This window comes from Zootoca vivipara, chromosome 16 (assembly GCF_965207765.1).
Source record: "Zootoca vivipara chromosome 16, rZooViv2.hap1.1, whole genome shotgun sequence".
NCBI classification, from domain to species: domain Eukaryota; kingdom Metazoa; phylum Chordata; class Lepidosauria; order Squamata; family Lacertidae; genus Zootoca; species Zootoca vivipara.
Window position 1 is genome coordinate 34,328,571 of NC_142599.1, and position 15,189 is coordinate 34,343,759.

Sequence of the window (15,189 nt, forward strand, 5' to 3'; positions counted from 1 at the left end):
TCATCCCTGACCACTGGCCCTGCTGGATGTGAGACTGACAACAACCGGAAGGCCACCAATTGCCGCCTCGCAAATTAAGATAATGGGCCCTATCTCACGCACAGATCTCCCTTTCTGTTACAGAAATTCTGAGTACGTACTGACCCTACTCTTTCCTCCGAGTTGGTCCTGCACGTGGCAACGTACGTCCCATTGGGAACCGGAAATGCCGCTCACATTCCACTGAGTGGGTAACCCCAGCCCTACACTGGCCCCCTGTCCTGTAACCTCCCCCACTATCCGGACCACGTGACCCTCACATTCCCAGCCCCCTCCCCAAAACCTGCCTTTATTGGTAGGCTTCCTGCTATATAATTTTGCTTTCGGCTTCATTCAGTCCAGCATTTGCTGTTATTACTCACCCACCCCTCACTCTCTCTTTTTTGTCTCCTCCCCCACGTTATCGCCTCCTTTCGGTCACCTGACACGACGCACCTCTTCTCCCCGCCCTCCGGAAACCATAGACTCTATGGCATAGAGTCTGAAGTCGAGCGGGAGGTGTTAGGTAATGCGTCACGTGACGGGGGCGCAGCCCGGCTTCGGCGCCCGCCATGTTGTGTGGCCCTTTCGGGCGGCCGGGCCAGGCCAGGCGCCAGGGCCGGGGATGGCGGCGTCCTCCACCTCCTCTTCCTCGTCGCCGTCCTCCTCCTCCCCCCCTCCCCAGTCCAGCAACTGGCTCTCCGGGGTGAACGTGGTGCTGATCATGGCCTACGGGAGCCTGGTGAGGACAAATGCCTGGCAGGAAAGGCGCCAGGAGCGAACGCCGCTGAGAAGAGCGGGGATGGAAGGAAGGGCGGCCCCTGTCGGGGCGCTGAAGGGAGGGAGGGGAGGCGCTGAGGGGCCCCGTGAAGGGCGCGGGGGGGGGGGAACTGCCGCGTCGCCATGGCAACACGCGCTTCCCCTCCTTTCCCCGGGTCTCTCTTTTTTATCCATGCACGCCTTTGGCCCCGTCGCTATTCCGGTTATCTCAGGCATAGGCAACCTTCGGCCCTCCAGATGTTTTGGACTTACAATTCCCATCATCCCTGACCACTGGTCCTGTTAGCTAGGGATCATGGGAGTTGTAGGCCAAAACTGCTGGAGGGCCGAAATTTGCCTATGCCTGGGTTATCTCTTCATACCCTTCTGTTTTCCTCTGAAGCCGCGGCCGTTTTGCCCTCACAACAACCCTGCGAGGTAGAAACTCCCAGATTCGCCTCCACAGCCTAGGAAGAAGCCCCGCATTTTGAGAAAGCTTCACAGATTCTACGGCGGCATCAGTTTCCCCGTCTCACACACAAAAGCTTGTGTTCAGTTGCTAGAGAGCATAAGGCTCTTAATCTCAGGGTCGTGGGTTCGAGCCCCACGTTGGGCAAAAGATTCCTGCATCACAGCGGGTTGGACTAGATGACCCTCGTGGTCCGTTCCAACTCCATGATTCTGCGCTGGAGTGACCTTTGTTAGCCCTCTCCTGCACTACTCTGACACCTTGGTGTCTTTCCTTTCGCCTGTGGGGCAGGTTGCAGGTCCCTCTTAGGTCGCAGGAAAAGATGGAAGTGGACCTCTTTTGGGCAGCAGAATTCCAGCTTGCTGGAGCTACGATGACAGAACTCCTCCAGTTTCACATTCTGCGCGAAGAGATCCTCCTGCAGATTCAAAACTCTCACTCAATCCTTTCCATTTTTGCTTTCTTTTTCCTTGAATGGGTCTTGACTGCCTAGAACCGGCCCTGCAGGGAAACCGGCTGTTACAGTGCTGGGTACTGTGGTGCCTTCTCACGTCTCAGGCATGATGCACAGGTTGATGGCAACCCACAACTGTATTGGCCTCTTGTGCCGCAGCATCATTTTGGTGGCTCGTGTACAATGTATTCTCACTATAGATACTTTATAAGCGTGGAGGAAGTAAATCCCTGTGGGCAGATTGTGGGAAGGGGTCAGGATTGCTTCAGGTCTGTGATACCATTTCAGCATTTTTTCTGTCTTTTTCCCCAGGTCTTTGTGCTACTCTTCATATTTGTCAAGAGGCAGATCATGCGCTTCGCCATGAAGTCCCGCCGTGGCCCCCATGTGCCAGTTGGGCAGCACGCGCCAAAGGTTGGTTGGCAGGCAACCCTGTTTTAGGGTTAGGAGGGAGACTTAAAGGAAGGCTGGGGAACCTTGGATCTAGGAGCTGTGTGCCGCCCTCCAGGCCTCTCTGCTTGTGCCTTGGGATTCTCTTCCTACACAAGACTCAGACCAGATAAAATAAAGTGCTTCTTTGTGCAGCACATAGTTAAAGAATTGCATTTGCTCCACAGGAGGTAGGGAGGGCCACTAACCTGGATGGCATTCAAAGAGACAAATTCATGGAGGATAAAGCTGTTGGTGGCTCTGCCTCCATGGTCAGAGATAGAAATGCTTCTGAATACCAGTTGCTGGAAACCACAGGAGCAGCATTAGAAACTGAGATATGAAAGCTAGGAGCTAAATGGCACCTTAAACCAAGATTACGGCCGCAACAACGGAATGTCTAGGCATGCTTTTTTTTTTATAACGAATGCAAAGCTGAAAATGAACTGCAGCTAAAATGTGATGTTCATTTTTCTTGAAAGGGAATGTGGCCCTCTGACTGAAAAAGCTTCCTGACCCTGGTTGATGTAAAATCGCTGGTTGGGAGCATAAGGTCCTGGAACTGAGCTATATAAATAAAAATAAGTATTAGGGCTGGGGGATACCTGGTTTTCAACATTGTGATATATCACCAGCTAAACCGCACAATATATCGATATATTACAGTCAGTGTCTGAAATAAAGGATGGAGCCTTGGCTGGCTTTACAGCTTTTACAGCATCGTGATTTTTGCCGGCGCCTGCTCTTGCGATTCGCTGGCCCCCTGCAGGAGACAGCGGAGAGCTGAGCCGGCAGAGTTAACAGGGGCTTCCGTAATCAAGAGCAGCATTGCCTGGCTTCACGGTTTTTCCCACATTGTGATTTTTTTTTTGCCTAGCAAACACACATAATGATTCGCAATGTATTGCCAGGTCAGAAATTATGAAACTGATATAATGATATGGACTTCAGACCAGTTTTGGGCAATACAGTCCTAATAAGTGTTTAGCAATGTTTAGTTTAGAAAATGAAATTACTACTGGCAGAGGAAAACTCTGAAGACTTAACAATATTTATTATTGTTTATTATCTCTTTGTACTATATAGTTTTGCTCAAGTCAACAAGCATTGTTCTCCCCACCCCCATTTTATTATAACAGCATAACATAAGCTGACTAACCCCTCCCTCTTTTGCCTCAATAGGAAGACAGGAAAGTATCTTATCCCAAGTCAGATTGTTGGTCCATTTATCTTAGTATTGTCTATCCTGACTGGTAGTAACCCTCCAGGACTACAGGCAGGGAGTCTCTCTCTCTCAGCCCTGCCTGGGGATGCCAAGAATTGAACCTGGGACCTTCAGCTTGAAAAACAGGTGCTCTACCCACTGAGCTATGGCCCTTTCTGACAGTACTATTCTGCCTGCCTATGGGTTAACGCCCAGAGAACGAGCTTTGCTATTGGCCTGTTGGATCTTCCGCATTCCTACCCGGAAGTGGCTATCTTCAAACTTCACCCAAAGCTATCGCAAATGTCTGGTTGGCACTTAGAGATTTCCCAAGAAGGGAGATTGGCAGTGCTGGGGCAATATTCATGATGCTTCATTTCAAAAGATTTTGATTGGTGCTTTCCCGCTGGGGTCCTGGCCAAGGACTTTTCTTGGCTCTGCTTTTGCTGAAGACCGTGGCCTTCCAGATCAGGCAGAGTGAGGTAGCCTTGGGTGGCTGGTCTTTGTGCGCTATTGAAAGGGGAGCAAATTGTTAGGTTTATGGATACCTGTGGGATGTTTCAGTGTGCAAACTGTGTGCTGTGCCCCTCACCTCTGACCCTTCCCCTTTACCTGCTCAGGGCCTGAAGGAGGAGATTGACATCCGACTATCGCGGGTTCAGGACATCAAGTATGAGCCCCGGCTGCTGTCCCATGACGACACTCGCCTCCTTCAACTGGAGTCGCCTCGAAGCCCATGTACTGTTTCCTTTATTATTATTATTAAATTTTTATTCACTTTTCTTTTTCTATCATTACATACATCTCATATCAATAGCATTTATATTACATCACCTCCCCCTCCCCTCCTGGGCTTCCCCCAACTTCCACTTCTGGTTTGTTTCTCCCTTATTACATACTGCTGTTTCCTAAAGGTCCACTATATTATTTCTTTATCTTTTTAAATGTTCTTTGTTAATAAAGATGTGAGTGTTTATTTAAATCCTGCCATCAAGTCAATATTCTTCCTTTGTTTCTGCAGGTATATTATAAATGGTTCCCACTCTTTTTCACTGTTGTCTTTTTCTCAAAGTCTGTCCGTCAATTTTGCCAGTTCTGCATAGTTCATCAATTTCTCTTGCCATTGTTCTTTAGTTGGCGTTTCTCCAGTTTTCCACTTTTGTGCTATCAAAATTCTCGCCGCCATAGTAGCATACATGAATAGTGTCCTCTTCTCTTTTGGCAGATCTTGACCTAAAATGCCTAACAGGAAAGCTTCTGGTTATTTAACAAAAGTTATTTTCAGCATTTTCTTCAATTCATTATACAGTGGTACCTCGACTTACGAACGACTCGACAACCGAATTTTTCGACTTACGAATGGGGGTAATGGTCGTGCGCTTGTGAATGTCTCAACATCCGGAAAAAAACTGTGGCGGTTTTAGATACGGATTTTTCGACTTACGAATTTTTAGATAGGGTTGCTTTGACTTACGAATTTTTCTGTTTCCAATGCATTCCTATGGGAAATCGTGTTTCCGTTTTTTGACTTACGAATGTGCTTTCGGAACGGATTAAATTCGTAAGACGAGGCACCACTGTATATCATTTCCCTTTACAATTTTACATTTTTACAATCCCACCACATATGATAAAAAGTACCTTCAGGCTCACACCTCCAATACTCTTTTCATTTTTATACATTTTTGCCAATTTGACCAGTGATATGTACCATCTGTACATCATCTTTATGTAATTATCTCTCAACAATATACAACCCGTAAATTTCAAATTTACTTTCCACAATTTTATCCAATCTTCAAATTGTATATTGTGACGTATATCTTGTGCCCATTTAATCATTACTGATTTTACTTACAGGTAGGTAGCCGTGTTGGTCTGAGTCGAAGCAAAATAAAAAAATTCCTTCAGTAGCACCTTAAAGACCAACTAAGTTTATATTTTGGTATGAGCTTTCGTGTGCATGCACACTTCTTCAGATTTTACTTCTTCATCTTTAGTTTCCCACTTCAAAAGGATATTATATGCCTTTCTTAATAGTTTTGAATTCTCTTCTATTACTTCCTTTTGGAATCTAGAAACCAAATATGAAAAACCTTTCTTACTATCTTTGAAGATATCCTTTAGCTGTCTATGGTGCAACCAACTTTGAAGATGTTCCTTTATTTCTTCATATTCTTTCAATTTTAGTTTTCCCTCTTGTTCTACCAATAAGTCTCTGTATGTTGGCCATTCTTTCTCCCCCCCCCCCAATTGTTTCAAGTGACAATGCCTCAATAGGTGATAACCACCAAGGTGTCTTAGGTTCTAATAAATCTTTATATTTTTCCCACACTTTGAACATACACTGTCCATTTACTATTTCCTAATTCATGCCAAGAGGGTGGGAGACGAGGGCATGAAAGTTCACAGAGATGCCAAACTGACTCAGGCCTCTGGGTTGTCTCCTTTTGTTGCAGTTTGCTATAACTACATGTACAGGATGAAGGCCTTGGACGCTATCAGGGACTCAGGTGAGCAAACAAATGTTAAGCTGCCTGGCCTGGTGGTTACATTTCCTGCTCGTATTCACACTCTCTCTGTTCCCCCCCTACACACCATAGAGATCCCCTTCTCCTCTGAAGGCAGGCACCCCAGATCCTTGATCGGGAAGAACTTCCGCGCCTACCTGGTGGACCTTCGGAACTCCAGCACCCCCTTCAAAGGTGTCCGCAAGACTTTGATTGACATACTCCTGGATGGGTATGAGAGTGCCCGTTACGGCACAGGGGTGAGTAGTCTTTGCCCAGAGTGCTGTGGAACTGGACTCTGGGACTTCAGAAGCATCTTGAGAACTCTTGACTGCGCTCCCATCATCCCTGACCATTGGCCATGTTGACTGCTGATGTTGATGGGAGTCCAAGAACGTTAAACCACAACTCCCTTAATCCCTGAGGGCGTTGGGCTGGCTCGGGGTAGCTGGTGTTCTAGCACTGAAAGCATTGGCTTCTCTTTTTCCTCCTGTGGCGGACAGCCTTAAAATGGGTCTTGCCCCCTTTCCCCTTTGGATCAGGGGTAGGGAACATGTGGGGTGGGGTGGGGGTCAAATACAACCTTTGTCTGGCCCTCTGGATTCTCCTCTTTCCCATCCATATCCCCCAGCTGCCTGATTTGTGCCCTTGTTTGATATTTTTGCCCGGTGTCCTAGAACTTCCTTCTCTGGGTGGTGAATCAAGAGTGGTATGTGTAGGAACTTACCTTGTTGTTCAAAGGCAAAATTTTACACCTGTTGCCCTACCCACTTTTGCCTTTGGCTCCGCCCACCATTGGCATGTGTTACCCAGGAAGGAATGCAGCTATTAGGTTGCGGGGGAAATCCCCAGCCACCTGCTTTTGATGCAGGCGTTCAGTTCCTTGGCATGGTCAGAGGTGGCCTACGTCTGCTCTTTCTGATTGTACATACCTTTAATCTGTGTCGACTATGGTAGCAGTGGCCACAGTGTTAATAGACACAACGCTCAGCCGGCAGAATCCACATGTTCCTTGTAGATCATCTTTGCCTTCAATTTGGGATTGTATGTGTTTGTATGTTGCGCTGTGAAAGATGCCCTGACACTCTGTCCCCATGACAAATGTGCTGCTGATATGGCCATCTTTTGCCTCCAGCCCTGAAAGGACCTTCTCCAATGCCCAGCTAAACGGGGTTGGAACACTCAGCAATCGCCCATTCTCTTGGATCCAGAAAGCTACATTTCTCTATGAAATGTGCTGAGGTTGATGCTGTTGTACTCTGAATTCTTGTGTCTTCTTTCTGCCTCTATGCTTCATAGGTGGGAGTGAGATGTTCCGGGGCAGGAATGCTAAACCACCTGATACCCTTGACCCATTTTTGTGTGTGTGTTTGTTTCTCAGACTTTCGGGAGGACAGAATTCCTCAAGTACCAGGAAGCTCTGTATGAGCTGGCGGCAATGTAAGTCCTGGGGCTGGGGCTGGGGAAGGGGTTGTTCTTTTGATAATCACCTTCTTACATCTGGGAGAACGGTGCAGTGTGCTGGGAGGCCTGTAAATCCCTCAATCAAACCGGCAACACTTTGCAAAAGCCATAGCTCAGCGGTAGAGCATCTGCCTTGCAAAGGGAAGGTCGTGGGTTCAGTCCCCAGGATCTCCTCTTCCCAAAATGAGCAAACCCAAGTTAGTTGCATCTATCAGCTTCACTGGATACTGTGCTTATGCAACCGCCCCTCTAATCCGGCAACTGCTCATTTCCCTCTCTCCCGGCGCAGCATCAAGGCCCGAGGAGGCAGCAGCCAGAGGCAGCACCAGTCCGCAGCCAAGGACCTGACCCTCTCGCCTGACCTTTCCGGCCCAACCACCATCCAGGTCACCTACTTGCCCTCCAGCCAGAAGAGCAAGAGAGCCAAGCACTTCCTGGAGCTCAAGAGCTTTAAGGACAACTACAACACTCTGGAGAGCACCCTGTGATCCTCACCCTCGATGCACAACAGGGCGAGGGCTTTCTCCCTTCTCAGTGGGGCTGGCCTGCTGTCGGTTGGCCCGCCAGGACCAAGAAGACTCTTCTCACCCTGCCTCTCTTTTTTGGCTTGTGCGCTTGGCCTGCCATTAGCTGCTGCCAGGTGGCATTTCGGTGGACAGTCCAATGCGAAGCATGTTGCTGCTTTGGGGTGGGGAGCGACTTGAGTTTTCCCTTCCCTCTGCCACCCCGTGTGGTCTTGTAAATATATCAGTCAGTTACCTCTTTTATTTATTTAAAAAGACTCAACCTCCCAGGCATGCCTCTCTCTCCCTACTGCCCGCCGAAGGCGCCGAGAAAGAGCAGAGGGGCTTCTTTTAGTCATTTCATTAATTCTGGCACCTCGTCCTCCATCCTCTTTCACCATGGGGACATTGTTTCTGTCCTTTCCCCCCTTTTCCAATATCATTTCCTTCCCTCCATTCTTCCCCATCTCTACCTTCCAGCCAGCGAGGAAATAGTGAAGGTCCACACCCACGAGCACAAGAGGCGGTTGGGTTGTAAAACAGCCACATTGGGGCCGCTGTTTTTCTGCAGTGCCGTTTTGGAGCGTCGCGACGAAATGGCTGCTTACCGCCGTGGGTCAGGCCGGGGCCCATTTCCCTTTTTGTCTACTTGCCGTCGATGCGCTGGAACGTCAGTGTCCCCAACCCCAACACGACTGAGGGGGTGTCCCGTTCCCCCCGCCAAGCTGGGTCTCGGCACAACAAGCCTTGCTCGCCCCTCTTCAGCCTTGAGGGGCGGGCAGGGGCAGAGAGAGAGAGCTGGACTGTCCTTGTCTGTTTCTGAAAACGTCTCTTTAATAAAGCAGACACTTGCACAGCCATGGGCTCCTGGTTATCTCTTATGCAAAAGAGCAGTGCTGACTTGGACGAAGTTCCCGGGCCCATCTCTTCTCTGTCTCCAGGAACTTTGAGTCACACCTGGAAGGGCCTCCTAGGATATGCACCCCGTTGCCATTGAAAAAGATTCCCCGCATCTGCTTTTAAAAGACACAAGTGTTGACTGGTTCCTACTTCAAGGAGAGAGAAAGCCAGCAAGAAGAGCACAGCAAAGCTAAGGACTAGAGAGGGACTTCCCCATGGCTGCATGAGATTTGAAGGTGGGAGAGAGAGAGAGAGAGACTTTGTTGCCCTCACACAAGCACATATGCTTTCTTCCTTGTTCTCTGGGACTTCAAACTCCCAATCTTGGGGCTGTGTCATCCTAAGCCCACATGGTTTGTGTTGCTCTGGGGTATATCAAGGGTAAGGGGGCTGTGGCCCTCTACATGCTGTTAGACTACAACTCCCATCATCCCCAACCATGCCGGCGGGAAATGTAGTCCAACAATATGGAGGGCCACAGGCTCCCCTTCCCTGCTTTAATATGCATTTAATATGTGATTCCTGATTGGTTGGGACATGTGTCTAGTTCAGGGGCTTCCTATGGCCTTCCTCCAGATGTTGCTAGACTCCCAACTCCCATCATCTCTGCCTGAGTCTAATGGGAGTTTGAGTCCAACACCATCTGGAAGGAGGACCACAGGTTGTCACCCCTCCATCCCTGCTGTATCAAAGTAAAGGCCAGATTTCCACCCTCGTCAGTTTTGAATGTTTTCGCTCAGGGGCCTTTTCTGTTCAGCATCAATAACTGAATTTAATACTCCGTGGAAATTTGCATCATATTTCAACAAATCCCTTCTTCAAAATTCACACTGCTCCCAAATTTTGAAATATCCTCTGGCCCAGGAATTTAGACGAAACTGCATATACTGGGAGGGTGCATTTTAAAAAAATGCCTGTATTAGTGATGGTAACCTACACAAATGCATTGTATTTGGGGAAAATGTGCTTTGCAAAGTTATATAGAAATGTGTGTATTTTAGGAGAAATAAATGCCAGTTTTCATGACTTTTTAAGAAAAATGTGGAAATGTGTAGAAATGGAAAAATGAGAAACCTAAAGAGAAACCGAATTTGACATGTTTGCCCATCCTTACCTGCGTGTTTTCTGTGGTCGACTAAGGTTCACCCTTGTGCCAGTGTTCGCTCCTTCTGCTGGCAGTCCGTTGAAGTCAGGCAGACACCGCACATCCTGCCCTGTGCATTGGACAATGCTGAGCCGACAGAAGAGCCTGCAGGATCAAGCCAAAGGCCCATTTCGTCTAACATCCTCTTCTCACAAAGGCTAACTGCATGCCCCAATGAGAGCACCATGAAACCATGCAGATCTGGCCCAACGCTGTGATTCTGTGTGTGTGTTAATTCATTCCTGTTGCAATAAGCTACAGACAACCAGGGCTGTTGCCCTTTCTGTGGCCAGCAGATGGCAACTTTTCTCTGAGAAATGCAGCTAGAGGATGCTCCCAGCCCTATCGCATCCAACGCTCTTGTTCTAGCCATCCGTACAGGGCAGAATTCTCCACAACCTTCGGTCCCCTAATTGATGTTGGACTCCCAACTCCCATCATCCCAAGCCTACTTGTAGGGAGCTGTGGTTCAGCAGCAGCTGGCGACCTCAGGTTGAAGAAGGCTGGTGAAAGAGGCAAAGTAAGTCTCAGGAAGTGAGGAGCCTTGGAATGGATCTCGCTGGCAAAACAGCTGCTTTGCAGTGGGGGAGATCCCAGATCTCACTCAGCATAAGAGAGCTTCCTAGGTTCCTCTTTAAACTTGCCCTCTATTTTGGGCGATGAAGACTCGAATCTTACATTATTCCTAAAGGAAAGATCAGTGGCAGAGCACATGCATTGCATGCATAGGGTCCCAGATACTCCCATCCCTAACCTGGAGAGGTCGAAGATTGTATCGCCAGCCTGGAGAGCCCCTGCCGGTCAGTGTAGGCAATGCTGTACTAGACAGACCAATGATATCCACTCCATGGCTTCCTATGTCGGTTCATAGGACCTCCCCTGTTTTTCATCTCTGCCATCAGTTGCGATGAGCACCAGCCACTGTCTTGGCCCAAGGCGTTTTGCAGCCGGAGGTGAAGGTTGGCAGTGGGATAGTTTCTTCCACCACACCTAAGGGCAGCAGGCTTGATTCAAGGACACAGGGCTGGGTGGGGAAAACGAGAGACGGCCTCCCCTGCCTGAGTCAGCTCACCACTTTGCCTAAGGGTAGGGATGGCCCTCAATTCCAGGTTCTAATACCTTGGTTGTCGAACCGCTTGGCTCCCGAACAAATCGGCTCCCGAACGCCACAAACCCGGAAGTAAATGTTCTGGTTTGCGAACGTTTTTTCGAAGCCGAACTTCCGACGTGGCTTCCATCGGAAGCCGCGTTGTCGAACTGTTCCGGGAGTCGAACGGACTCCCAGAATGGACTAAGTTCGACAACCAAGGTACCACTGTACAAACATCCTCAGGTTTTCAGATGAGCACAACTCTGCTTTATTAGTAGAATTTGGCATCCATTATGCTCAGTACCAGCAGGGATTGTGTGTGTTTGTGAGAGAAATGTATGCACTTTCTGATTCATTTTATTTAGTCGCTGACCATGTTCATTTGTGGGATTTTCATGGAATACTTGGCGTTTGATTTTTTTATTACTATTTAAAGAAAGTTTAAGGGGATATTTTGTTTCCCTCTTAAATGATGCCACTTTTGATGCCACTACAGTAGTTTGGTTTCGCAGGTTTTATATACTGATACGGTTTGGGATTTGGAGAGTGGTCAGTTTGGATGATACCTGTGGTCCCTTCCACCCCTGTGATCCTGCGCAAGAGAGGGTAGAATCTGTACAAAGAAACCAACCAAACCAGCCAATGGCATTTGCTGGCCAGTTCAGTACCACCATTTACATGGCCAAAGAGGTTGCCCTGTTGCCATAGAGACAAATGAGGGCTACCTCCCACTTACCTAGTTGGAAGCGACATCACACTGTAAGGTAAAAACAATAGCTGGATGCTGGAAACGGGGGGCACAGAGGAATGTCTGCTCTGAGTTGGTGCCAAAGTGGAGTTTGGGGCTTCTCAGGAAACCTTTTGGGGAGGCAAGCTCTGCTGAAGTGCTAATGCTGTGAGCCTCACCGTCCTACGCTCTGGTGGTAAAGTTAAAAGTACCCCTGACCATTACGTCCAGTCGCGGATGACTCTGGGGTTGCACGCTCATCTCGCTCTATGGGCCGAGGGAGCCGGTGTTTGTCTGCAGACAGCTTCCGGGTCATGTGGCCAGCATGACAAAGCCGCTTCTGGCGAACCAGAGCAGCGCACGAAAACGCCGTTTTCCTTCCCGCCGGAGTGGTACCTATTTATCTACTTGCACTTGGACTTGCTTTCGAACCGCTAGGTTGGCAGGAGCTGGGACCGAACAACGGGAGCTCACCCCGTCGCGGGGATTCGAACCGCCGACCTTCTGATCGGCAAGCCCTAGGCTCAGTGGTTTAGACCACAGCACCATCCGCGTTGGTTGTACATATGTCCAAATAAAACAAAACATCATAAAGGCACCACAAACTTCATTGACCTTCATTCCAAGGAACCCAAACTCCCGAGTCTCTTCGCCGCTGGGAGGTAGGGTGTGTGCAATGGCATTTTGCCCTGTTCTGATTAGAAATGGCGTCTTTCAGAGCAGACCCTCCCTCCCCTCTGAGATGCTCTGTCCGCCCCCCTGTATCTGCCGTTCCCCAATCGCCCACCCCGCCGACCTTGATGCTTCTCTGCTCTAGGGCCCATCAGCGCCTCGGCTGGTTCTGGATATTGACAAGGGCGAGCTGAATGGGGGCAGGCCCCTTGCTCATTACGCAGGCTGTCATCCCGGATCACATCAGCCCTGCCACGCACGGGGAGCAGGCAAAGTGCTGGCACCAAATCAGGCCGTCAGGCTTGGAGATCGGACCCCAATTACTTGCCCCTGCCCAATTACTTGCCCCAAGAAACACTCAAATAAGGTTTTGGGAAGGCAAATGTTGATCTGAGCCACGGTACACCCTAGAGAAGTCTCAGAACCTGCTTGGGAGCATATTAAGCAAGGTGAATGGGTCTCCGAGCATGTTAAGAAGGCTGTATTCCTATATGCCAGAAGTCGCTAGCTTTTGGGGACACATCTGGATTTTTGAGTGAGCGCTAGGGCTCCAGCCCCTCCAGTCCCTTCACTCCCCCTCCCCCAAATAAAACCACCACCACCACCTGAAAAATAGAGCACCTGTACACACTTTTCCAAAGTATCCGGGTAAAAGTGGGATCCAGTAGAATTAGTCTGGCACTTGGAAAGCACATAGAGCTGAAACAGGAAGTGGTAAAGAGTGCCCTCTCAACTTCTCTTTCTTTGTGGTTTGGATCACATTCAGTAAGAATGTTGGGGCTTTTTAATTTGGAGAAAAGGTGAGTAGTGGGGACATAGGACACAAAAGTTGCTGATCTATTTTTGCAAAAACTCAAAAAAAGAACAATATGTTTTTGAGCATATTTTTAAGGAAATCCACCCAAATCTACACCTCTGGCAGGTTGCCATACGTCCGGTTTTTCTCAGACCTTTCGATTTTTGTCTGGGCACTGTTCCTGATGGCTGAATCCCGGCTATGTCCTGGAAATTCCCGGACAACCTTAACATCGGGACATCAATTGCTCAAGTTGTACTGGGTGTATCTGTGACTAGAACTGTATCTCCACTGGCCTTCATGCCAGGGAAAGTGAATTCTGGGTAATCTCAGACACACCTGGAGTCGTGCTGCTCGGAGATGGGGGTTGTGTGCCGTACTGGTGTGCAACACTGGTGTCAGAAGTGGGACCTGGAGGAGGAGGTGTCAGCCCCTTCATCCTATGCTCAGGTTGTGTGTGTGTGTGTGTGTGTGTGTGTGTGTGTGTGTGTGTGTAAATAAAACCATCAATTCCCAAGGACACCGCTGTCTCCATTGACCTTCATGCCAAGGAAGCTGAACCTTGGTCAAGGGCAGGAACACCTTGCAGCTTCTCACCCACAGGGACCTTACACCAGCCAGGACTTTTACTCTCCCCACACTCCGTGCAAATGTGTGCCACAAACTTGTAGAGAGGACAGAAATGTTCTCTGCGTTTGGCCACTGTCACCCACCCAAAGGCCCTCCCTTCCCCCAGCCCGCTGCCCCCTTCCCAAGGTCGGCCGTGTGCTACCCACCGAAGCGTGCTCCGTCATGGCTGCAGGGGAATCTCCAGCAGCAGATGGGCCGAGCGGATCGATGAATCAGTGGAATATGGCAGTGATGGGGAAGGGAATTGGCTATTCACTAATGGGGCAAATTATGGCTGGAGAACGCACTGCATTAGTTAGTTTCCTGCCTCTTGGCACCTGGGTTGGAAAAAGAAGGAGAAGGTGCAGTTCTGCACACAGGGCTGAAGGCCACCTGAGTCCTGCTCACTGCAGACCTGCCTAAACTGATGGATTCATTACGTTACCTTTCAATTTTAATTTGTATACCGCCTTTCTACATGACTCTACACAAGCCAAAGAAACAACGAAGATAACATTTAATAAAATTGTTATATCCAAGCTAAAAAAAAATGAGGGGAGGGAGAAGAAACAACAAAGATTGCACACTTTATAACAATTGGATCTGATATAAAAATGTCATAATAAGAACAAAACTTAAAAGAAACCACTTCTATCCAATAAAGTCTTATTCAATAATCCATTAGAATGTAATAGGACACCATAAAATTAAATACCAGCAAATAAGAATGAAACAGAAATTCACTCTTAACAATTACAATAATTTCTAAACCATAATCAATTAAACAAATAACAAAAAAAAACAAGTCACAGAGCATTAAATAACACAGTGCAAATTGAGAAGCAAAAACACGCAACTTATAAAATTATTTTTCAAAAATATCCCCAAACGCCCCTTCTCTCTTCCCAGCTGCTTCTCTTGTTCCTAAAGTCATGGTCTGGGAAAGGCTCCTAGGGCTGAAGCAAGGTGTGAAGTGAGATGCAGCCATCTTTTGAAATTTGCACTTCCCCCAATTTTGCAAGGCCAAGTCGTTTGTTACAAAAATGCATATACTTGGGATTGAGTTAAATTGGCACCTGTCTGTCTTGGGAGATGCTGGAGGAGTGTGGCTCCAGGGGTGGAGTCAAACAGCCGGAGAGTTGCAGCGACTGCTATGGCTTTAGAGACCGATACGGGAGAGAGATGTTTTGTTGCAGCCAGAGCAAATGAAGGCATCTGGTTGTGCTGCTGCAGATACAACACGGCAATTCTTCACTCTGCTCTACTCCCAGCAGTCATTCCTCCTCTGGTCATTGCTATGGATGCAGAACCTGACTGTCTGAGGCCCTAAGCTACTGAAGGTAATGGGACCCTTTATATGTCCGTCTGTCCTTTGTCAACAACAAATTGTCACAGTTTTTTTGTGTCGAATATATGCTACATGGCCATTTATGGACCTAAT

At 48.4% G+C, this 15,189-nt stretch overlaps 1 protein-coding gene across 1 annotated transcript; it reads left to right on the top strand.

Annotated features, from left to right (window-relative positions):
- The first annotated feature begins 606 nt into the window (after positions 1 to 606).
- Positions 607 to 9,736, top strand: LTAP1 (lipid transport auxiliary protein 1). Its single transcript, XM_035099042.3, has 7 exons — positions 607 to 760; positions 2,013 to 2,114; positions 3,954 to 4,071; positions 5,793 to 5,846; positions 5,937 to 6,103; positions 7,225 to 7,283; positions 7,597 to 9,736. The coding sequence occupies exons 1-7, from the start codon at positions 644 to 646 to the stop codon at positions 7,793 to 7,795; spliced, it is 816 nt and encodes a 271-aa protein (XP_034954933.1). The 5' UTR covers positions 607 to 643; the 3' UTR covers positions 7,796 to 9,736.
- The last annotated feature ends 5,453 nt before the right edge of the window (positions 9,737 to 15,189 follow it).